The 25,495-nt window shown below is 39.5% G+C and overlaps 2 protein-coding genes, 1 long non-coding RNA gene and 1 other non-coding gene across 4 annotated transcripts in view; 1 reads left to right on the forward strand and 3 right to left on the reverse strand.

Moving 5' to 3' along the window:
- The first annotated feature begins 242 nt into the window (after window positions 1–242).
- On the forward strand, window positions 243–11,125 carry LOC137996682 (pyruvate dehydrogenase E1 component subunit alpha, mitochondrial-like). The gene is made up of 11 exons (XM_068842207.1): window positions 243–381; window positions 1,764–1,832; window positions 2,818–2,991; window positions 3,948–4,074; window positions 4,751–4,842; window positions 5,549–5,647; window positions 6,172–6,321; window positions 7,342–7,413; window positions 8,694–8,761; window positions 9,397–9,505; window positions 10,545–11,125. The coding sequence occupies exons 1-11, from the start codon at window positions 328–330 to the stop codon at window positions 10,710–10,712; spliced, it is 1,182 nt and encodes a 393-aa protein (XP_068698308.1). The 5' UTR covers window positions 243–327; the 3' UTR covers window positions 10,713–11,125.
- On the reverse strand, window positions 10,059–10,131 carry Trnat-ggu (transfer RNA threonine (anticodon GGU)). The gene has a single exon. It is a non-coding gene; the product is annotated as a tRNA-Thr (tRNA).
- A 4,217-nt stretch (window positions 11,126–15,342) lies between the features above and the next one.
- LOC137994474 (uncharacterized) lies at window positions 15,343–17,207 on the reverse strand. The gene is made up of 2 exons (XR_011122135.1): window positions 17,086–17,207; window positions 15,343–16,971 (listed from the first exon to the last, which is right to left on the reverse strand). It is a non-coding gene; the product is annotated as an uncharacterized lncRNA (long non-coding RNA).
- Window positions 17,208–24,079: 6,872 nt separating this feature from the next.
- Window positions 24,080–25,495, reverse strand: part of LOC137996683 (AFG1-like ATPase) — a 15,499-nt gene continuing 14,083 nt past the window's right edge. Inside the window, exon 14 of the mRNA XM_068842208.1 lies at window positions 24,080–24,736. Within this exon, the coding sequence (XP_068698309.1) occupies window positions 24,590–24,736 (147 nt within the window). The 3' untranslated portion in view covers window positions 24,080–24,589. The remainder of the gene's footprint in view (window positions 24,737–25,495) is intronic.

Below are 25,495 nucleotides of genomic sequence, written 5' to 3' on the forward strand. Positions count from 1 at the left end.
ATAATGTACAAAAGCGTAGATATTGGTTTTTAAAATTATCAAAACCAACCCAATTCTCCAAAGGACTCGATAGAAACGCAGTGATTTCAAGCTTCCATGAAAACAGACGTTCAGTGTACTTTGCTAAAACCAAATTAAGTTTCCCTCAAGATAAAAACGTTCATTCTCGTTTTCCTTCTTGTTTTTTTTTCCCCCGAGCAGGGAGATTCTACCCACCCCTCTCCCATTCTCACCAGATTCATCGGAGAGGATCTGGGCTATACATACACTCTTTAGGGGAAATTTGCTTGTTTTCCTTCCATTTTCCTCCCTTTTAACAGCAAGATCATGCTCAGGACAGGATTTAGGTCACTGACGACCACTTCGTCCCTAAAGAAGCCGGTTAGTTGTATGCCTGATGTTTCCTTCAAAATACTCGTGGATTTATGGTCTACAGGAGGCCATCTTGGATTTTTGAGCAAGTTTTCCTATGTCCTAGCCTGATGGGGAGGACAATCATGCAGGAAGTTGTCAGCATTTGAAACGCAATTTACATATTTTCCGGCACCGTTGTATCAATGAAAAACAAAGTGACACGTTCACTGTACATTTCACTTTCATCGAGCATTCTCGAATCACTCAACTTTATTTGATTTGTTAAAATTACAGCTTTATTTACAGATCTTTGACGCTAATACTTCAAACTCAAAGCTCCATCAAATGGAAACAATTAAACCCTGTTTATAGAAAGATTTTTTTTTATTGTAATGAAGGAGAAGATAAATGTTTATCCAGGGAAATGAAGAAGATGAGATGTTTGCAGCTCAGAGTCTGAACCAACATTGTACATGTATAAGTATAAGTTTAGGTAACCACGTGATTTCACGTGCAATTTGGAGTAAATAAGCACAAGTAATTTTTTTGAAAGACGAACAAAATTAAGTGCGAGTGCTTATTTATTTCAAATTCCACAAGAAAAAACGTGTGATTACATTATTATATGGCTAGTGTTTCTGCCGATGTAAGACACTCTGATGGGTTGGGACAATGTGCAAGCTAGCGAGCCATGCTATTTGAAATGGGTCCTTAGACTTAAATGCAAAATTTTCATGGCTTGCATGGCTCACTGCCTCGCAAATTGTTCAGCCCCCACTCTGATTGGCTGAGAGCAGGCAAGAGCTAGGGCATTATTTTCCTGTAATGCCCATGGGCTGATTATGGATTATGCAAATTATGTTTTTTCCTCTTTAGAACTATTCTGTTAGCCATATAATAATCAGCTTTAAGTAAATAACCTTGACCGTTCAGTCGTTCCAGCGAAATCTCAAACCTTGGACTACAATGCTGAATTGAGCTTTCTATGGCTAGGTCTATGCACCCATGCCCCAGTTTGAGATTTTGCTGTGACGACCTCACTCTCGGTTATTCAGTAGTTAATAATATACGGTACACGAAAAAATATGAGATTGTTAAGCAGAAAAAACACACCCGTATTATGCAATCATTGCGGGATAAATTGCACCATCCAGGGCTTGCATAAATTTGATTGGCTTTCTCTGACTTTGTTTGCTCATTGACCAGTCAGAATGCTTGGTTTATTACTTTTTGCACTAACTAATCTCTTTTCTGCACTATGTTACCTGAAAACTGCACTTCTCTCAGCCAACCAGAATGGAGTAATTTTTTCATGTATATTATTAAAAGTATAAAGGAAAATCCTAGTATTTCATCAGTATCTATGTAATAATAATAATAATATTATTATTGTTATCATTATGTTCCAGTTTCTAGGATTGCTTGTAAGGACAAGGGGGCTCGCAAGCCAAGTGAATGAAGCAGAATTTGAATTGTCAGTAAGTATTGTCATACAGTATCACTCCTTGAATTTTATTATTACTGTTTAGGTAATAGAGGACATTTTTGGTGTTTCCATCTCTGCTTCATGCCGGCGTTTATCTCCGGTTTCCGTAGCATGAAGCGACTAGGAGTATTTCTACTCCCCTCTGGATGGGATGCTTGTCCATCGCAGGGTTACCCCCAGCATTTCGCTTGCACCATTTATACACCTGGGTGGAGAGAGGCAACGTGAGAGTAAATTGTCTTGCCCAAGGACACAACACAATGTCCCCGGCCAGGACTTGAACCCGGACCACTTAACCCAGAGTCAAGCACTCTAACCATGAAGCCACCGCGCCTCCCACTCTGTGTTTCCATAGCCTCATCTAAAGACAAAGGGGAGTTGGGAGAATTCGAGACAGTAACTGTCGAGAATTCTACCAACTTTCCTGAGTGTTTAGATGAGGCTATGGAATCATGAAAAAAGTCCTCTATTGCTTTTATAAAATATTTCTCAAAGATAATTCCACAAATGAAGGAAACAAATAAAGGAAAATTCTTGATTGAATATTTCACAGTCTAACAGCGCCTTTAAATTCATTTGTTGGATGGTGAGCAGACACAATTTTGGCATTAAATTTTAAAAAAGACAGCTTAAGGGGATTGACTCTTTGATCACAGCAACACTTATAATAAATAATAATAATAACAGGAACCCATGACCCATGCCTACAACTCTACTGTGTTCGTGTCACATCATTTTCACAGACCGATTTATTTTTAGATTGAATCTCCCGCTAATGAGACTCCCACAGGAGCCCAGTGACCAATTACAAGAAATTTAGCTGACGTCATAGATTCACCGAACCGGAACTGTCTTTGTTTTTTCCAGAAAAGATAGTCTAAAAATAGATCGGTGTGTAAAAATGCTGTTACATAGGCCCAGTATGGGAGCTGTAGGCTCCGGGTCATGGATTCCTGATAATAGTTATTGTTTCCTAGGATTGTCCCATTCATAGATTAGAAACTGGACCAGCCAAGAAAGGAGTTCTGACCAGGGAAGATGGCCTCTATTTCTACAGGCAAATGCAGGTCATTCGAAGGATGGAAAATGCTGCAAGTACTCTGTACAAATCTAAGGCTATCAGAGGTTTCTGTCATTTATATTCTGGCCAGGTGTGTTGACAACAATGACTACAGTGTTTCTTTATACGCAATATTATGTTAAAGATTAGTGTGCATTTAGGGTTATTTTTTCTAACTAACCCTAACCCTAACCCTAACCCTAACCCTAACCTAATTCATTTAAACCACTGACCTGACTCATAGCTTTACTCATGGCTCATTGACTCATGACTCATTGACTCATGAAACAAGAAACCCCCGTTGGACAGAGTAAAATCTGTATGAAGTCTCACTCTCAAGAGAGAAGGGTCCAAGCTGGTAATCTTAGGGTGCTTTCTATTTGACAGAACTGACGAGCAAGACCGGGCATTTGGAAGGACTTAACTCTTACAACGCTTTCAAATGAACATCAACAACATACAACATAGGGAAAATAAACCAATTTATATTATCTTTGAATATATAAATACATTAAATTGCATTTACAATATAAACAATAATTCAATACAATACCAACGTCGCCAGATACAATTTATAGAGGTCAATTGCTTTGACTGACCCGGTATATTTATGAACATTTTAATATATTTGCAACGATTGATATGTATGTGTATAAATAATGGAATGAATGTACAGAATGTATTTAGTGTCGTTGCATGAAACTCCGTAAAACCAATGTATTTAGTTTATAACAATCTGGTAATTTTCCTGGCCTGGGGAGGGGGGGCATTTGAACAAAAAATTTCCAAAAATTCAAATGCCCGTCGGGGGGGGGGGAGGTGTTGAAGCTTCACTCTGACTGGTACAAAAACTGGTACATAAACCCTGGTACATAAACCCTAACCCATAACTGGATCCGCTTATGGAATATTGTTTTAACAACTGTTAAGCCTGTCTTGATTCTGCGCCTGTCAGTCATCCAATAAAAATAGTTTATAGATGTACACTAATCTTGTGATGAAATTCAGAGCATAAGTCTTTTTGGCGTTTTGCCTTCTGTACTGCAGGAAGCATGTGCCATTGGAATGCAGGCTGCCATAAAGAAGGATGATAGCATCATAACGGCATATCGCTGCCATGGCTGGACCTATGTGCGTGGAGTCCCAGTGGCTGAAATTCTCAGTGAATTAGCAGGTTAGAAGCCCCCTTGAGAGTGAAATCAATACACTTCATCGTTACTATGGAGTCTTCATAAAAATAATGCTTGCCAATCTTCAGCTTTTATAACCATGCAATTTAATTAAGTGTCAAGCTCAGATTTCACAATATAAATCCAAATAAACAGACATTGATTTAACTCTTAAGTCAAAAACCCCATTGAATGCTAGTTATCGCGGTGTATTTCTTTACCTCTCAGTTTTAATTAATTTGACCAAGGTACTTACAGCAATAAAACTTTTGGGTTACTAAAAAAAGTGTACAGCTGCAATAAGGACAGAACTTGAATCCAAGGGCCTTTGAGATTTACATCCCACGCAGCCTTTCTGAATTTTCTTCCCTTGTCATGTTGAAAGCGAGACTAGTGGTCATAAGTCACGTGAATGTGAGGATTACAGTCAGGAGTGGTAGTTTTGTCACACAGTAACAACATTTTAACCATAACCACCCAGAAGTTGCGTTTTCACTCACAAGATCCTTCTCTTGGCAACAATAATTTAGAGAGAAAGAGAATGAGGTATCGAGTTCAAAGCTGCCAGATTAAAAGTTTTGTGATGTTGAGACAGTACATCAGCACTGCCATCATGAAGAAATAAATCCATTTTGCTTATAAATTATATACTACTTGAGTGAACCTTTGTCTTTTTTCAAGGTCGCAAAAGTGGTTGTTCAAAGGGTAAAGGAGGCTCCATGCACATGTATGGCCACGAATATTATGGTGGAAATGGGATTGTTGGAGCCCAGGTTTGTGGTATGACTTTGCAAACCAAAACATCACCATTGTTGTATCATGCATGACCATTCAATTGAATTAATAAATTTTATGTTGTCTCAAGGGATTTAAATCTCTTAGCATACCAAAAATTTATGACCACTAATGTGTAAACTATCACTCTTTAAAAGTAATGTTCTGAGTGTGTGGGGTTCTGCAAGGAATTGCTACATGTTGTACCGTACTCCAAAAATAAAGGCTACATTGTAGAATTAAGAGCAAGTCAGCTTTCTCCTCCAATTTCCTGTTATGTTTCAGTACAGTGTATTTCTTGTGACAGTTCACAGGGAAATCCTGGTGCTGTTTATTTACGTACAAGTAGACTGGAATGTTGGTGCTTCTTGAGGTCCCTGAGACTGTTCTAGTGTGTACTACTAAAGACAACTGCTATTTTGCCACATTGTTGTCTAAACTACCAGAAAGCCATATCCTAAATGCAGCTACACATTCCTACAGTGCATGTAGGTTTTACATGGGAGTTCAATTCCTCCTGCCCCAGGAATTTGACAAATTGACAGAAAACCTACCCATTTTTTTCGAACATTTTCTTGCAAAGCAATCAAATGCTGATCCTTTGAGTGGTTGAGTAGAATTTACATGTTCAGTTAAAATTTATTACCGCAAGTCAAGGAACTGAAATTAACGGTTTGGTACTTGGTTGCATTACTTTTCTTGTAGGTTCCTTTAGGTGCTGGGATTGCCCTTGCTCACAAGTATCGTGGCAATGGTCAAATATGTGTTACGCTTTATGGAGATGGTGCTGCTAATCAGGGTCAGGTTAGTTTTCCACAGTTACTCCCAGACAGGAATCAGGGGCCGGCTGCTGGAAGCACAGGCAGACAACCCTAAGGATGCGAGAGTGTGTAACGTCACATTATTTTGAGACAGTTGTAATGGCCAATTCAACTGATCGAGGAAAATGTTCCATAAAAACTTCAAATGGCGATGTTTCTTTTCGAAAATTCATTTTATGGACAGTCGGATAAATAAAGTTCACTCACCTACTATTTTCTGCATTGTCCTGAGTGATTTTATGGGTTTTTGGGACGCTTCGATTTCCCCTTCAGATCCCAAGCATAGCCACATACAATGTAAATAGTCCGCATCCTTAGGGTTGTCTGCCTGTGCTCGAAGCCTGGTTTGTGCTAACCGTTGGTTAAGAGGTGTCAAAACCTTTAGGTTCTCATGGTATTTAACGCTGGTTAGTGCTAACCATGTCATTAGATCAGGGTTCAAAGTGTCTGGTTTAGTCCTTCCAGCAGAGAACTAACTCAGTTTTAACTGTTCATGGGTTTTCAAAGGTGTTTGAAACTTACAACATGGCAAAACTGTGGGACCTGCCAGTCATCTTTGTTTGTGAGAATAATGGCTATGGAATGGGCACCTCTGTGGAACGAGCTGCAGCCACCACTGAATACCACACAAGAGGAGATTACATCCCTGGAATAAAGGTAAGTTTAAAAGAAAAAATTGACCAGCATTGCACCAAGGTAACAAGCAAAATATTACTGGATTCAAAGAGGTTTGCTCAACATCCCGCTTAATTTAATGATGAATAATAATTATTGTATGTGTTTGGTCTATTTTATGTTCTTGAAAATGTTTGTTTAGGTTTTCGTATGCATGTACATGGTTAGAAGTTTAACGTTTGCATTGTTCATATTTTGAACAGTCAGTTTTTTTAAGCTGACAAACCTGGATGACTTGTGTTAAAATAAGAACCGGACTGCGCTGTATTGCATTGCATTGTATTGTGTAGTCTCCTCAGTTATTTAGAGACTCAAGTGTTGGCCAGGCCAGAGTGGGAATACCTTTTTTATTGCTCTAAATGGCATGGAGTAATTCTTTATCGCATAATTCAGTTCCACCTGGTTACAACAAAAATATTAGCCTGCTCGATCCCGCAACCATTTAACAAATAGATTCCATGTTGCTGTGCGTCTGTTCAGTAATAGATCACAAATGATGTCAAAAGAACAAAAAAGTGGTACACAAGGCGATAGCCGAGTGTGTCATTGCTGTTCTTACCACATTTTGACGTCTTCTGTGATCTATTACTGAACAGACCCACGGCAACATGGAATCTATTTGTTTTATATAATAAAGAATTAAACTTTATTCGCATAAAAGCTGATGGTGACGTCAATCGTGCATCTGTCCTCTAATAGATCATAGGCAAGAACCAATCAAAATCCGTGAATAACTTGGGTTATTATATAATAATAATATTAGATCGCATGATATTAAGAATAGACCACTTTTGATATATTAAAATTCAGCTTGGCAGTGAGGTCTAGAGAACACAAACAAAGGAAACTGAAAGAACATGTTTATTCATTTCTTTTGTTTGTGTCCTCTATAAAGCTTCACTATCAAGCTGAATTTTAATATATCAAGAGTGGTCTGTTACACTTGCTCAAGCTCCAAGGAAAAAAAAATATGCAGTATCTATCATGTTCTTCAATCTTTAGGTTGATGGTATGGATATTTTGACCGTGCGGGAAGCAACTAGATTTGCTGCAGACTTTACAAGATCAGGAAATGTATGTTACTAGTAGTAACTGGATAATCAATTGCTTCACTATAATTGTTTCAGTTTTCTAGAAACGGCAAATTGCTAAGTGAGATTTAAGTAACCCTTATTTTTTAATTGTTTGCTTAGTAGCCTACGAATGCAAAGTCATCCATCTCTTTCCTTGCTTCTGTTCATGGGTCAGGTAACTTTACAGAGCTGACACAGTGGTGAGAGGAATTTTCTTTCACCACCATGTTCAGCTTTGATTTCCAGCTTTGACGTCATACGTACGTTGAGGTTTTAGGGGAAGCAGGATGGCACTGTGGTGAGAGCGCTTAAATTCCTCCCACCAATGTTGCCTGGTTTTGATTCCCAGACTTCGCATCACATTTGGGTTGAGTTTGTTGGTTCTCTACTCAGCATCAAAAGATTTTCCTTCAGGTACTCTAGCTCTCCACTCTCCTCAAAACCCATCTATGATTGAATATTAGTTGTTTGATTTGATCAGTGACCTTAATTCATTAATGTCTCAGTGAATCTTCCCCACCGACGCAACACCACTGTGACAGTTTCTTTAGAAACTACCCCCTTCGCTTCATAACTCAGTTGGGTAGAGCGTTGACCGGCTTCGAGAGATCACGGGTTCAAACCCCGTTGCAGTCCTGAATTTTTCAGGCTTCTCTACGCAATTCCTAAGATTGGTTTTGTAACTGAATAGCTTCACTTGATAAATCCAAAATGTATAGGGTGTTTTTTCTAAGCTTTCCCTTTGCCAAGGTAACTTATTACGTCACACTAATGACCACATCTTGTTTGAAAATAATCGGTGTTTCATATTTTACTATAACATTGCTGTTACGTGATACAGTGTTGTAGCATCATTCGTTCTGAAGAGAGTGTCTTCGAAGTGTTAAAACTGTTTTGAGCCACCTTAAAGTTGTCGTCATCATCATCATCATAATCATGATCGTTTTCATTATTACATGTAAATCGCTTAGCACACAAACTTTGAAGTGTCCTTTTTGCGTTCCAGGAGAATGCATTCTAATCTGTGTCATTTCCGCGGGATGTCCCTCGGGTATCGATCGTGATGCCATTGAACTGCAACATTTAGACATCTCGTTTGGATGCCATCTTGTTCTGGCACAAATAAGCTCGATCCCAAGCCCTGTTGAACGGGATTAATACATGGATGGGTGACCATCCCGCATACCAAAATGTCTCATCAATGACAAAACAGGAATCAAACGCACCTCACTGATCCTTGATTTATGCTAGTTTCAGAAACTATCTTTGCTTACTATGTAGGGTCCAATTCTGATAGAGCTGGCGACTTACCGTTACCATGGACACAGTATGAGTGATCCTGGCACTAGGTAACTCTTGTCAACTGAACATTTTAAAAAATGGGAATGCATGCACATTTTAAAATAAATTGCCTATTAATTTTTTAGATCTGAAACTGAAGTCAAAAAAAAAAATCTTAAGTCCAAACATTAATTTGCAGGTTTAACTGCATAGGTAGCATCGGAAACACAGTTTTCAGTTTATTGTGGAAAATGTCCCTTTTCCCCCTGAGAGTGACACTGGTACATTTTCCTCTCTCTAATGCCAGGCAATTTCACTCATCAGTGTGGCCTGCTTCAGGAGTGAAAAGGTTAACAACATCATTTTCCACTCAAAAGCTATTTTCCCTTTAACCCTCTTCGGCCTTAAAGTGATACTGCGTGTAACACCAGATAAATTTACCCTTCAACGGGAACCGGTTCAGGGGGTTAAAATGTTATATTGGTGGATTCAATGAACGTCAGCAATCCATTCTTAAGGCGGGTGAATGGGGTGATGGCTACCCTACAATCAAGTTATTCAACAGATCACAGACTTATGCGAAGTTATTTAAGACCGAGAGTATTGGTCCCACCATAATTAAATAAAACAAGACCTCCTGCTCGGAAATTCTCTCTTACCAATTCAAATGGAATTTACCAGACCTCTCTGTCTCTGCTTTCAGCTACCGATCTCGTGACGAGGTGCAGGCAATCCGTAAAACACGTGACCCCATCATGAATTTACGAGAAAAGCTACTGGACTCAGGACTTGCAGACACAGATGATATCAAGGTAACCTGGAATACATTTTATGCACATGGACTGGGACACTTTGTTTCGCAAAAAAAATGTGTTTTGATATGGACAGAAAGTGAACGCTTGAAATGTCAGTTCACAAATCTTTCTTAAGTGATCACGTTAACCCACTTTTCCACTTTACTTATTCTCCGAAATCGTCCAAAATACATCTTGTTGTTTTTTTAGGACCTTTTGATTGAAATTTCACTTTTTTATTCGCTTTGAAAAGTTACCGGGCTGGCGTCACAAATTAGTTTGCATCGCTGTTTTCAAAGAAGTCCATGCAAAGCAGTTTGTGACGTCAGCCTGGTATTGAACTCTTTCCCCTTCATTGTTCCCTTATGGGTCAAAGTATGACCAGCTCTGGTCACGTGAGTGGAACCGCCTCATATGTTAGTCAGATGTCAGTTTACCATCTGGTAAATTTCTGTCCCATAACTGGATATTCTGTTACTGAATGACAATGTAATTGTAATCAAGTGCAGCTATGATCCTCGCAGTTATGAACGCAATTTTTGCAATTGCGTAAAGAAGCCTGAAAACTTCAAGACTTCAACGGGGTTTGAACCCGTGACCTCGCGATACCGGTGCGACGCTCTAACCAACTGAGCTATGAAGTCGCTGACGTTGGGAGCTGGTCATTTGTGGGTTCCAATGTTCCCGTGAGGAATGAATTAACGATGAAATGATATATGAAATGGATCATATATGAAGGCAATTGGAACCCACAAATGACCAGCTCCTAACGTCAGTAGCTTCATAGCTCAGTTGGTTAGAACGTCTCACCGGTAACGCGAGGTCACGGGTTCAAACCCCGTTGAAGTCCTGAAATCTTCAGGCTTCTTTACCCATAACTGCGAGGATCATAGCTTCACTTGATTTCATATCCGCAGTTCATATATGATCCATTTCATATATCATTTCATCGATGTAATTGTAGCTCGATTCAGTGCACTTGTGATTTGAGGCCTTTTTAATAGATGTCGATAAGCCAATCATTCAAACCAACTGAGTTGTTGGATTTTTCTTGCAGCGTCTTGAAGCAGAAGCCAAGGAAGAAGTTGAAGCTGCGGTGGAGGTCGCCAAAGCTAGCCCTGACCCCATCCTAGATGATTTGTTCTTGGATGTTTATGCGGATGATAACATGGAGGGCCATAAAATACGGGGCTGTGATAACTGGATTCGGCAAGCAACCAATTAAATGCTTGATGGATTTATCTCGACCCTTAGGGTGTAAAGATGTACATCTGTTCCCTTTCCAGTAATTGTGCAAACCGTGATCCCATTATATGGGTCTAATCACATGAGAATGATTGCGTAAAATGGACTGCACTTTATCACCTCAAGAAACTACAGCGTGGAAAACGTTATTTACAAGTTAAAAATACCAAAAAATGAGGGCTTTTTAACGTGTCTTGTGTGAAACGTAACCTGTAACCTGTAACCCAGTTCCCAACAATTAGGTCTCGTTTAATAGGGATTCATTGTTGTTTTCGAATGCTCTGTTGAGAAACGTCGACCTTATAAACCGGATGTGGTTGAAACGGCTAATCGCCATATTTGTGATCTTTTTGCTACAATTGTAGTTATTTGTTATTAAAATATTAAAATATTGTGAGTCGGATAGACATTCTTTGGTATGATATTTGGAAAAAAGTTCAGTTGAATTCACGTTTGACGAACTGGCCTTTTCCCATGTCCCTTACCTAGCGCGTCTCATTCGCTGACACTCGTATCTTCTCGTTCACACGCGTGTCTCCTTTACTGCGCGTGTTATTCCCGCTTTATTGCTTCGGCTCCTCCAGAGGCTAGACATCAATCCCCTCGTCTTCCTAAGGACGCTTTCCATTTGACAGAACGGCGCGCCTTCAAATTAACCGGTGATTGTTAATACCTAGGAAACGCATGAATGCTAAGTTGCCATTGGACCCTTTGTTGATTACCAATTTGACAATTTTGACAGCTGGCGTGTACATGAAAGTGAGATTCAAGTCCAAGGTAACCAGAGGTTTTTCTCTTCTCGCCGCTTCGGGACTCGTCTTCGCCACCTCGCGGCTCTCTCGCGGCTCATTCTGGAGCTGAAGTTTTAAAAAATTTATACGAGTACCAAGAAGACAGACCTAACGGCGATCGAGTCACCGACCGATTGCAGACTGTTGCAGATCATATGGAAACCAGCGGCGTTTACCATTTGCACGGAAAATCCGGTTGGAATGGAACGCTCGTAATCGGTACCGACAAGTTTCCCGGTGTGTCGTTTCGCCAGGCCCGAGTCTCTCGCGGTTAGAAGAAAACAATGACAAATCAAAATGGCGGCTGCCTCCGCAGTGTCGAAAGGCAGGAAAAGAGGCCGGAGTGAACCGGGTCGAGTGGGAATTTACAAATGGTACAGGATTTTTCCGATCATTTCGGCTGAGGATTTCCATCTTTTTCGGAAACTTTCCGGTGGAATGAGCTGTATCATTTGAAATTTCCAACCGGAATTTTCGGTTTTGGTAAACGCTCCAGGCTTTATACTCAGTCGTCAGAAATTACATTTTCTGATTAAAGCCGCAAGAGATGGATTGATCCTAATCAACTCTAAATATGTTTGAATGTTGATCATGGCCCAGAAACAAGCAGGCAATGCAACCCTCCTTTTAGCCTTCTTCGAAAAGGTGACACACGCTAACACCAACTCCAACACCGATCCACCTTCCCACACCCTTGCCGTGGGAGAACAGTTCTCCTCTTCCCAACCCAGCTTACCACATGTTTTGTTTTTTGTGTAAACACCCGCTTGGTATGTCAACTACGCCATGCTAATGAGGCCTAGCAAGGCCGAAACAGCTGTCCATGACTGCTAATTGTCCGGGTGAAATGGTTGTTTACCTGCGGGATGTGTTAGCCACACTGAGGCTGAACGTTCCATATATATATATTTTTTTTTTTTTGGGGGGGGGGGGGCGGGGGGACGATTTGATTACGAAAACGTTCTTAGCACGTCCTTAAAGTTGTGTAGCATACTAAATTTAATTTGACTAAAAACTGAGTTGTGCTTCAGTGTATTTATGCAGTAAGAAGGCCACATTGTTAATGTTAAAAAAGTCCCTAGTTAATTTTCCGGTTACACTACAGTTTTACATTTCTTTCTTTCTCACAAAAAAAACCAAATGAGCAAAATAAAAACTTTCTCAACTGACTCTTAGCTTGAGTATGCTCTTAGAATGTTCTTAAAAAATTGGTTTAACCAATCTCAGCCTGAACGCTTTTATTAGCAACACCAACTGAAACTACTCTAAAATCCGAGGGGAAAGAAGGATATGATAATGATGATGACCTGTGTAACTTAAAACGTAAGGCAATGTCGCGTGAGGTTTCGGTGGATGTTATCTGACGTTATGGGCATTTTTTCCTGGTTTTCGTGCTCCAAATACCCTGGGTGCACAGTTTCCGGTGTCGGTGTCGATCTCGTCGGTCACGTCGAAGCTAAGCGAAAAATTTCCGTCCGCCGCGCGCGAGAAAAAAAACTCTGGTACCCAGGGTATGCTTCAAATTGAAAAGTCGAATTTGTATCTTTATTAGTTCTCCTTATTTATTTCAGTCATCCCTAAGAAGCAGACGTAGTTCACCGAGGGAGTGCGCCACTTTTGCAGTTAAACTCTTGGTGGCTACAACCTCCGTTTCGAGTTTCGTCTGATCCGTGTAGCCTTTTCTGCCTTTTGTCTTAGCATTGAAATTTCTCACTGGAAAAGAAAGACTGAAAGAAGTCCCCGTCGACTTTTACTTTTCTTGATACTCCGGAACTACCGACGTCAAGTTAAAGCCTAGTTTTCATATATCGGGAAAATCTCAGATGATCGAGGATTTCGCTGATTCCCCGACCATCCCAGATTTTGCAGACTAATGAAAACCATAAATCGTAGACATCCCCGATAATCTGGGATGGTCGAGGACGAATCGGGAAAATCGGAAGCGTTTCTATTTTCCCGACGTGTCCCAGATTTTTGCGATCGTCGGCGATCATTCCCGACATTTTTACTTTCGGGCACGTCGGTGATGGTTTTTAGCTCGTTACCAATCCTCTAAATTGCGTGTTTCAATTTTTGGCGCACTCTTCATTTTCCGCCAAAGTCACTATCGGGAGAATCTAGGACAAGCGTCTGGCGATTTTCCGATACGTCGACAAAACATAGGACGGTGGGGAAACTGCGAAATCGCCGATCGTCTGGGATTTTCCCAACATATGAAAAGGAGGCTTTAAGGTTCCTTTGGCTTATATTAACTGACACTAGTACTGTTATTCTCGGTGTAGCAAAAATCCTAGATCGCCGCGAGACTATTGTCAGCGTGAAGGAAGGTTCCTTGAGTCGTCGAACACTCAGGGTGTTAATATCAGCGAAAATTCACGATAGACCATAGACGGCACACCGGTATCAAATGAGCACCGGGCTGCCATATAGGAGATCGTAAATTCGACTCCTCAGTGCTGCGGATCAACTCTCAAGGTCTTAAAATGACTAAGGAGAAAGACAGTGCTGCCTTTGTAATTACACCCGCAAATGGTTAGACTTTTAAGTCTCCTCGGATAAATATAAGGACTAGAAAGCGTAGGCCCTGTCTGACAACCTTTCCTGTTAATCAACTCTGTGGGACGTTAAAGAACACGCACGAAGAGAAGGGAGGAGACCCAACGGTGTTGTGGTCTGTCCTTTTACATACATGCGTGGGTCGGGTGGGTGAGTGAATAGCGGCTCCCAAAGGCGCTTTTACAAGCTGACGTCCGATCTCACCCTAGAGAAAGAATAAATTGTAAACCACCATGAGACTCTGGGGTGTGGTATATAAATCGTAAACCATAGAAGGAAATCACTGGAAGCACAAATGCCAAAAATAGAAACCAGCATAATCATCTGTAAGAGATAAAATCGACAAGTTTTCTACCGATAAATAGACGGGTTGATAAACGGTTTAATCAACATGCACTGATAAATCAGTATGTCGTAACTGATGTGTTTTGAGTACAAATTCCATACCGTCTTAGCCAGTTTTGTTATGGTTTATATTTCTTGAGGCATGCAGAGATTTCCATGCTCACAAAAGAATATTGGCAGGTGTAAACCATATGATAGATTAGTATGATGTCGTTGTTTTTTTAATTCTCTTTCTCGTTTAACATTACATCTCTTCAGTTTCGAGGGTATCAATAACCCGTTCCTAAATTCATTCTCAATTTACACTATTGGGTAATTTTCTTAAGTTCATGCGCGACTTTCCACCCTCTGCGGAGTAAAAAGCCTGTAAAGGGCCTGAAAATAAAAACGAGCATTGAAGAATTAGAAGCTTCGAGAATCGTTTTTCCATATCTGATGTTTTTTTTATCTTGAAAAAAAAAAAATGTATTTGTCACATTGTGTAAATAGAAAGCAAGTTTAATGCACAACTTTCAAAATTTAACTCTTTAAGTTAATATTGATGGAAACTTATACTGTGTTAAATTAATTGAAGTCAAAATGCCAGTCTAGAGGCATTTGGTCTCCCAGAGAGGGAATTAATGTTTCTTGTCCCGGTTACTTGTTACGTAGATCAATTCATACAATTCACTAGTCTTCTCAAATTGCCCAAAATGATTCAAAATTGGCACAGACACGGCTTATTCAAAGTGTAGAAAGTATAGTAAACACCAGCATATAAGAACAAGTGGATTAAGAACATCAGGCTGAAATTTGGCCAATAAAGCACCATATAAATAAAAACAAATTCATCCTGATAAATAAAGCATGTTCTTAATACAAAGGGAAAGGGTATTAAGATAAGGAAACAATACAGTTCAGTAACTTATATCAAAGTACTATGGTGCGAAACAGCATTGCATTTTAATTAAACCTCTAGTAATATATAATTTGAAGTATTTCTGAAACCAATTTTAAGAACATTTTAAGAACACTTTCGGGCTGATTTCTCACTATGCACGTGCAGCCCTCAAATAAGAACAAGATCAGAATTAAACCTGAAAAAGTCGTCTTATATGCGAGTGCTTACTGTATTGAAAGAGTACAATAACTTAGCAGTTTCAAGGTTTAAAGAGCAAGAGAGACAATATCTTTCAAATGTAAAACAACGATTTTTAACATTGCCGACACTGTTTAATTCGGCAGAGTCTTGCTCTGTCTTCCGAGTTCCGCAGTGCAATTGTTGCATAAGTTGCGAATCTGTCTATAAATTTGTCAGACGAAACATTTATCAGATCAGATTTGCATTCAGATTTGCATCTCATGTAACACTTGCACGGAACAAGACAAAAGTTTCTGCAACATTGAGAATCGTTGTTTGGTATTTCAGTTTCCACAGTGACTCTTAGTATAGAGAACAATTCAGTTGCAGACCGTGGACGAGTAATTCCCAATATCTTTGACCGTGAAGAATCAGTAGAAATTATCCAGATAGTGATATAATCAATGCTATTTTCTGTTTTTTTTTTTCGAAATTGTGTCTTTTTGAAATTCTACCTTAGTGTTTACACAAACATAGCTTCCCAAATTAACCTCCATGGTATTGTACTGACACGTTGCAAGAACCTCTATCAGGGGCAGCCAACGAGAATATAATTCAAAACCACTTAGACGAAGCATCGTTAAACGTATTTTAGTATTTAAACGGTACATAAAGGCATATTTTTATCCCCTAAAAATTTTTCTAATGTTCGGGTTTCCCAGCTGAAAGTCTAGTGATCCGAAAATTATAGGGATCAAAACTTATCTTTTCGAAAATTTCAGCCAGAAAAAAGGCTCCCGAAAATTCTAGGTGACCTTTTTAGGGTAAAAATCCGTTAAAAATGAGCAATTATACCATTTTTTAGAAGTTCGAAAATCCTAGGACAGGCAGGCAAGTAAGAAATTTTACAACAGATGCTCCAAAAATTCTAGATGTCAAATCGTCTTCCGAACAGATATTTCCGTCGAAAATGGACGTTGGGTGCCCCTGCTCCATGTTTCAGTGCTATAAAATTACTGAAGAATTCCCAGACTCGCAATACAAGGATCCGAATGATATTGTCTGATAACTGCTTGCTTGTCAGACTGTGACATAGCTGGCACGGTAAGACGTGTCAGAGTTCTTTTTGTCCCAAACACTCCAAGTGCAGCTTCCTTGTATTGCTCTTCGTACGACTTGGCTTGTTCTACCTGGCGTTCGTAAGTGATCAATATCTCTGGCGTCAAGAAAGACATGCTTCTTTTCTTACAGTTTGTCGGGGTTACTGCAGTTACTGTACTATGCCGTCTACTGTGTTCGTTCTCTATGAAAGAATTTGGTATTTCGCCTTCACTCTTTGAACAGAGCATCGTTTAGCATGGTAAATCAGTGTCGTCCTCACAAGCACTCGCGTCTTGACTCGTTTTATGTCCGCGAAAGCTAATGTGACCTTCTTTCCATACGAACTCCCTCTTTCGACACGGCTTCCCCACAACGCTAAAATGAGCCTATGGATTCAATCATAACATTCCCCTATTTATACGTATAAACATAAATGGAAAGGATATTCAAATTACTAAACGATCGAGCACTTTCCGACTCAATCCGAGGTTGTGACGTACTTAGCTCGACTTACGTCGTAGAACAACGCACGAAAACCGACTAAGTCGAAAATTCGTCAAAAGTATTCTCATGCAAATTATTTCGATTTTCGGTTTTCAATTCCCCGTAAATTGAAAACTTCCGAACACACAACAAACACAACCAAAAATGGTAAAAAAAGCCTCAAATTGCGACCGTAAAGTGAGCCAATCTTTTACACACACTTTCGCGGCATTCGTTAGCAGTTATTGACGCTTTTGTCAAAATATTGAACCTGTGCACGTAAATTGAAATCTGACGATCACGCTCTGCTCCCTAATAAATTACGTCAGATTCTTTGCGATTGCAAAACTCGTTTACTTGATTGTAAATTGGGTAATTTAGTCTGCATTCTGAGGTAAGCATTCATGTCGTCGATGAGAAAGATTTGGCTGGCAAGGATCGAGACTTGTCAGTTCAGCATTCGTGCATCTCGGACTGCTGTTTAAGAATATGTATATTGCCCTTGGGCACAATTTGGGCCATCTTGGAAGCTTTGCAAGGACCCTGATTTCTCGTTTGTCCTATTCATTTGGAATTCAATTGTGTTTAATATTCGCATTCAAGAAGGTGAAAGATTTGTGATCTTTATAAGGAACTTAACCCTAATGCAAGTAACGAAGTGAATGAGTTGCCGATACATCTATTCCACTTCCGCTTCCTTCTTGTACCTCCTTTTGTGCATTATATGTGTAAGTCTGTGGTTTTGACACCAAACGAAAAAGACCCAGTTAAGAATACAAGGAATTTAATAGGGAATCACCGTGAATTTTGACGCAAAACAACGATCGAAGAAATAATATACGCCAGACCCAATATTTTCCTTCGCGTGGTAAATACAATGTTTAACAGGGTCAAATAAAATAACACACCAGAAACAAACATTATAAAAAGAATGATTTTCGGTGAATGATATTTTTTTAAAATGTTGATACGAAAGGACCGTGAGGTGTCAGTAAGCAATAGCATTTCGTCGTGCGGCGAGAAATTTCCCGTGAAATAAGTTGTTATTCACCTGCTTCAAAGTCAGGTCTTGAAATGAATGCATTAATTGAAGAACTTATTTACTTCAAGTTAGTAGGAAAACGCAAGCTTATTTCAATCTAAAAAAATATTCCAAAGTGTACGGTAATGAAACTTCATTTTCTTTGCTTCGTTTATTATGAAGTTTCACCTCTGCAGATGAGACATATTGTGTGTTGCCAAGGTTTATATCAAAACAAAACACAGATGGCTAATGAGAATTCTGTGATCCCTCTGAATAATCTTGGCTAATATGCATTTAATTTTTCGTGAAATTCTCTTCTGGAACATGCTGTAGAGACATAAGATTCGCGCAGAGTCAATTTTATTCGTATTGAAGTCTATTCACAATCGTCACGGATAGAGGTTTTGTGGACTTGTTCCGGCGTTCCAGTCGACATTTCAATTTGTTAATTTTTCTTTCGTTTCTTTGAAGTGAGATGCTCAGGGAGACTCAGGCTTTTAAGCACCAGTGATGCGCTAAGAGCGGTCGCTTCTAGTTGGCTTAGGGACATTCAGGCAAACCAAAGTTTGTAGTTCTAACTAAATGCTATCTGGAACTCTCGTATCATGGCGACAAATAGTCCATAACAACTGCGTATAAATAAACTTCGCTGACAAATATTAACACATTTGCCGTTGCTGTACATGTCTCTGTAAATTACTTCTAGGAGGAAAAAAAATCGTTCGTAACCGGACGCGAACTGAGATCTTGGCATTTCAAACGCTGTTATAAATCATTTCGCAACATGAGATAAACACAATTCAACCGCAGATGGTAAATATTCTTTGTGCCCAAAATTAGATTCATATTCAATCTACTTTTGCTCAAACCGTAATCTGAGGCAAACAAATCCTTTTTTAGTTACATCTAAAGGAACCTAATTTTAGCAAGCAGAGAATAGCTTTTTTGTGAAGGCGACGTATCGGTGTGAAGTGCATAGGTTTATAATGCTTAATTATTTTTCCCGTAAACAGATTTATCCGTTCAAAATAACACCTGTTTTTGGAATCAATATACTAGAACATTCAATATTTTTGGCAGATGGACGCTGCTTCTAAGGAGAAAAGAAAATTTTTTACAGCTCAAGTAAAAATTCCGTGCATATTAACATGAAGAGCGCACGGAATCATTCCAACGTCTCGACGGAGTGCGAGTAAATAGCCAGCTTTTTGTACTGTCGCTGACCGGAAAAAACGCGATTTCCAATGGCGTTTCTGACGACTGTGTTTTGGTTCAAAATGTCGCATGTTTATTATAGAAAAAAAATCATCGCCAATTCGGCAAAAGACGACAAAATCATGAGTTATGAACGACATTTCCATTCAAAATTCATTCATCTTCGAATTTTCTCGCCTTAATTTACAATCGTCGTACATTAATAAGGCTATTTCACAAGAGCGACGCAAACCCTAAAACGCAAACGCCAACGCAAGGAAAGTTGACAGGAAAGTTCACTCTTCGAACGCAAGCGCAAGTAGATTGAAATACGCACGCGCAATTGAGTATCTAAAGATAGCGGACGAAGTCAACCCCAGAGGCATGAAACGAGTATTTTTCACCTTCATGTGTTTGCTTGCGTTTGCGTCGCTCGTGTGAAACAACCTTGTATTATGCGTTAAAATTCGTATCGTTCTGTTCGCTTTTTCGTCTGTTCTTTCATTTCGAGTTTCAGACAGCTTTTCGTCAGCAAAGCTGCAGCTCGATACTTTCCTTTAACAAAACGTATACCCCAGTCCTTCATTCTACAAACCGGACACAAACTAATACGTCGTAAAATGCCAAATCCTAAATTCCTTGTTGCTTTTCCCCGAATATCTCCATTTTCGTGAATTTTCTCATCCGCTTAAGGCAATAAAAATGTTCATATAAAAATTGCCAAAATGTTGCTGATTATAATGAGGATTTAAAGGTCTTTAAAGGACGATATTTCTTGTTTACAAACATCGATGCCACATTTCTTTTGATGCCAACCACGGAACAAAAGAAGTCATTGTTTCAACAGCCAATGAGGTTCTGGTTGGCATACTAATAACAATGAGTAACGTCACGAGAAACATCGTTATACAGTTTACTTTTGGAGGTTATTTGCATTAAAACAATGGATATCCACTTCACTGAAGCATGATACCGTCCCGTCCCAAGAGTAAAGAAATTTGTATTATTTTTACGTAAAGACCCTCCAAAACGTTTTAGCCAGTATCAAAAATGCCATAATACTCTTTGTTTGTCCCTTCAAAATTTTGCATAGGCATTGTTTCCAGTTTCTCTTGAGACCATTGTAAGTCCCAAGAGAAAATAAAAAACAACGCTTTTGCAAAATTTTGGAGGAACAAACAAAGAGTATTATGGTATTTTTGATACTGGCTAATTGCTTCATCGGATTAGAGAAAATGGTGCGAAATAACTTTACCGACGTTGCTTAAAAACGCACTCCTCTTCACTCTCATCTTTCTACACTAGCATACACTCACCTTCACCTATATGTATTTACCTTTATTAACGCTTACTGATATGCACATACTTACAGCACCTTTACATAAACGGACCTTTTCATTTTTCTTCACTCACTTTTACCTAGTACACGCAGTTTCCAAAACAGGCCTGTTTTATAAACCTGAAATTAAAGTATATTTGATTTACTATTTTATGAAATATATCCAGAATACCGATAACTGGTTTTTCACAATTATGCACAAGTCTTGAATTTAGAGAGTATGAAATTTACTTAGTTCAACCAGCTTCGGCTGTCCTTAATTATAATACCTGGTATGCCACTAATCAAAACCTGTACAGGCCATTTTCTAGAACTAATTATGGCCTTGCAAGGTTTAGCGTAGTGGCATCACAGACCTGGGAAGCAATACGTATGAAAATTAAGTGTCTACCCTTCGACAGTTTTAAAAAGGAATACAAACTCTCTTCTTGAAAGTTAAACATGTGATTAATTTAGCCAGAGCTTTATAACTAGTTTCTATAAGTACTGTACAACCTCCACTCACTTGTAACCGCTCTGTGGTAGTAGCCAACTCGAAAGCTTGGCTCCTTTGGCTGCTACAAACTTTCTCCTTTGTTATGTTTAATTCAATGTATAGCTACCTCAGTCTGTTTTACTTCTTTTATTTTTATTGTTGTTGTATTGTAATTGAACAAGTGCGAATAAAATGAACTTGAACTTACATACTGCGATGATCCTTCCACATTCATTTCATGCATAAGTCTTGTTGGTAACCTTCAACTATAAATTCAGTCATCTTTGATTACGCTTTAGTGGGAATAGTGGCTGTATACACCTCATTCCAAAATGGCCGCTATTTTAGTGTTCTTCTGTTTCCTTGAAGATCGGCTCTTTTGGCTTCTCTTTCAGACGTGATATTCAAAAGAATATTTAACCTTGAACGAGACCAAAAGGGCCAAACAAAAGAAATATGGAATATGGTTGCCATTCAGTTGGAAAAATGTGTATGGCATAGTACTATTCAACCGAGTCGCCTTCTGAATTTGCATAACTTAATAGTGAACTAGTATGAAGCCATTCTTTGGCAAGTACATTGACGAGTCTTGGAGTCAGACGGTGTTGTGTTCATGACTTCTTCAATTCTATACACAAAGCTATCCTGGGGCATTAAAATTTCACAGCAGTCAACAAGAAGACCACACACATCATTTCCATACTCATCCGCACCACCAACCCTAACCCTAACCCACCACCGTCCACAAATTAAAGTACTTCCAACATTTGGGACCCCCATGGCCTTTACCCATTCGTTGGCCTCATCCATGGCCATCCAGGGGCGAAGCCAGGCCGGGGGTTCCTGGGGTGCCCGTGACCCCCCGTTGGTGACAGTCAACAACATAATACAAACTATATCTGTGAGACGGGAACAGAGTAATTTATGTCACCAGAGTAATTTATGTCATCTGCCTATTTGGTAGGCTTGCCCCCCCCCCCCCCCCCCACACCCCCCACCCCTTTTGCCCCCACATTCCCACGTTCACTGCTCATCCAAAAAATTGTCACTTTCACTAAAAACAGCGTGGGATTTCGACATGACAAACCGGTAAGTACCCTAAGTTTGAGAGAGTGTGACCCCTCATTTGGAAAAACCACTATCCAGCGGATAAACACTAGCAAAACCAATTGAGTTATCCACTGGATAGCGATTTATCCGGCGGATAGCGCTATCCATCGTTTGAACAACTGGGGCTTGATGAAATGAGCCAATCTCAACGCGACGCCTACGAAAACGCACGCAACCTATGCTTCGGTTATCTGAGGTGTGGCGAGTTATTTACTTCAAGTACTATGGTTAGTACTTACAAATGGCAACAAAGATAAGTGATGAAAGGCGACGTTTCGAAGTCATCGACTGTGTGCGCTCAGCAGAGTGTTTTATGCGAACACTTTCGCGATAACTGAGTCTGATTGAATGTTATTTTTTTTAAAGGTAAAGGTACACCTTATTTAACGTCGGAAGTTCCTTTACCCTCTAGAGAGTTTCCCCTAGGAAGCCGACGGTGCGCTCATTCCCCCCCCCCCCCCCCAAACTTTCCATCAGTCCTCCGTTTTAAGGATATTAAAGCTAGACGAAGCTACACATAATGGAAAGAAGTCGAAACAAGGATTCTCTCTAGCTCAATAGGCCACGCACTAACCAACTGCGCCATCCTTACTCCCATCAATCAGACTCGAAACAGGGCCGTAGCATGAGGGGAGGGGGGGTGGGGAAGAAGGGAGCGTGCCCCTCCACTTTTTCCCCCAAAAAGTAAAAACACAAGTATAAAATGTCGAAAACAGAATTTCCGGGTAGAATCATTCCTGATAAACTTTAATTACAGTACCATTTCCCCATTTCATATTTTTACTTCTTTTATTCGGTTATACAAACTACAGAAAAAACCAGCCAAAAAGTCACAGCATACGAGAAATGTGACAAGAATATTAATGTATCAAATCGTCTTGACATCCAGGCGACTCACTCTATTCATTTCTGTTTTCGTCTTTGGAACATGATCTTAACTGAGCAATGTCCTCTCAAAAACCCCGAAAATCCAAGCAGACGTCGCTCTTATCCTAAGTAAGGCCCCTGGGTAATAAGGCGAACGGCAAGGATGAAAAAGTATAAAAGTCTTGCGCTGCAGAAATGCCAGAGAGAGGTTCTCAGAGAGAGGCTAGGATTATGCTGCTGTTGAGTCTATTGAAACAGTTGGTTCCCAATTTCCTCTACTTGGAGATAGACGAAGTCAGCCAAGAAATCATTTCCTTGAAATTTAAAGTGCTACTAGATAAAAGGAAAATCACTCCCTTTTTTCTTCAGATTTTGAAAGTGTGATTGCTTAACACTTGCCTGGCAAAATTTTTGAGCTTTGATTTTTATCCAAAGGCTGTTTACTTTGAGTGTAAGTTCTGGATTTCACGGTCCGCCGTTACTCACGTCCCAGACTGACCGATTCGACGTCAGAGGGTTGGATCTTAGGAAAAATGACGTCATTTACTCACTAGCTTAAAATTCCAGCGAGTAAACGCAGTTTATTATCATTCTCTTTATTGTCATTTTCCCCTCGATCCAGCTCTTTCTAGATTTTAAAGTGAGTAATGGCCGACCATTAAATAGGAAAATTCCAGTTAAAATACACAGGTCTCTTTGCGGCAAGGCTTAAAAACTTGGGTCACTTATTGTTTAGTTGACATAGTCAACATGCGTCCTCCGAACCCCAAACCCCCAAACTTCAAAATACAGGTTGTTTAAAATCTTTGTACCCTCTCAGTTTTCCTGGCCGGCTACGGCCATGCGGAAGAAATCGCGAATGCTTTCATGACAATCAATAAAAATCACTCCATTAAAGTTACACAACACAACAAAAAGGAATGACAACCTCAATTAATTAAAAATTCTTAGACGTCAGTTTTACACAGCGGACGACTGAACAGGATCGAAGAACAAAATATATATCGAATCACTGAATTTTAATAATATTTTTATACCATTTTATATATGTTTTAGTGCCTCGAAGGTGTAAAAAAACGACATGTCTACTTACAATTGTCGCACTTCATTCAAATACGAAATTTAAATATTTTGTTGTATAAAATAAATCTGAAAATGCTATCCCGATACTTACAATTTGTTCCACCGTGTGAGCATTAAAATGATTCCTTGATTGAATAGTTATTTTACGACAGACGTATTTTAAAAAACGTATTTTGACTTGAGAAATACTTATTCAGACTAACTTCGCGGCCATCACATTCCAGTGGCTTAGCTAGCTGTACTGTATTAAAGTCCCTACGCGACAAAATAATGTTCTTTTGAATCGTGTAACAGCGCCAAATCTTCGGCAAATCGACACAGGTAAACCTAAATAATCCACTAAGAATTCGAAGGAAATAACGTAACCCACACAAAGCGCGGAAACTCGCGTGAACAAATCCCAATTGACCGAACTTCCCGCAGGCAGTGTCAGCTACGAAACACGTCCCACGATTTGCGAAATCCCTGCCAGCTCCAGTACTGTTCCGTTTGCATCTCAGTTAGACGAGAAATAGTTCTTTCAAATGCAAAGATTTCTTCCTCGGCTGTGAATATGGCACTAGAACTGGCGTCCGCCTTGAAATGAAAAGAACAAGAACAAGACAAAGTCAGAAAGAGAATATATGAAATTGCATATATTTAAGGACAGTGCCTATTAATTCAAAGGTATTTTTGCCCGGTTTATGAATATGCGGGAAAAGCATATCTTAACAGGTGTTATTGAAATCCAAAAATAGAATTGAGGGTGACCATTTTCAAAGATAACCAATCAACAATGTATGTAAAAAGCTTTAAAAGAACTTTAAAATACAAAGCAATGTATGGCATTCTTTTCCAAATTGAAGCTTAATATCTCTGAAAAATGCATGGTCACCCTCAATTTAATTTTAGGATACTAAGAGCACTTGCTTTCTCCGCACAGTCTTAAACCGCGCAAAAATATCCCTGTGTTAGTAGGCAACACCCATAGGAAACCCGAGAATTTCGAGATGCGCAGAACGTATGCGCAATGACAATAGTAGGCACCGTCTGGACGAACGTGAATTGCAAGTTAGAAGGTTCAAATATATATAAAATTTCATTATTTCTAAAATGATTTTCTTCACCCCTTACGGGATACACTTGAGCTTGCAAATAACCAGCCGTAGGGTTCTTATACCCAAAAACTGGCTATTTGAACCTTACGGCGCCTGCTCACTCCTCGTGCTAACATGAATCCACCAATCAGAGGCGCTTTTCAGTGTTCCTAACGAAAACCAATAAGAAGACAGTTTGTGTCAGGGTTCCCCAGAGCTCTTCAGTCATGCGCAAAAGAGAAGAAAACTACAACATTAT

Source organism: Montipora foliosa, chromosome 3 (assembly GCF_036669935.1).
Source record: "Montipora foliosa isolate CH-2021 chromosome 3, ASM3666993v2, whole genome shotgun sequence".
Lineage (NCBI taxonomy): Eukaryota > Metazoa > Cnidaria > Anthozoa > Scleractinia > Acroporidae > Montipora > Montipora foliosa.

Excerpts from the sequence above, each read along its gene's own strand:
- LOC137996682 (XM_068842207.1), top strand. The coding sequence starts at position 328 with ATGCTCAGGACAGGATTTAGGTCACTGACGACCACTTCGTCCCTAAAG. Across the intron at positions 7,414-8,693 it reads ACTTTACAAGATCAGGAAAT|GGTCCAATTCTGATAGAGCT; the intron begins GTATGTTACTAG and ends CTTACTATGTAG. Across the intron at positions 9,506-10,544 it reads CAGACACAGATGATATCAAG|CGTCTTGAAGCAGAAGCCAA; the intron begins GTAACCTGGAAT and ends TTTTTCTTGCAG.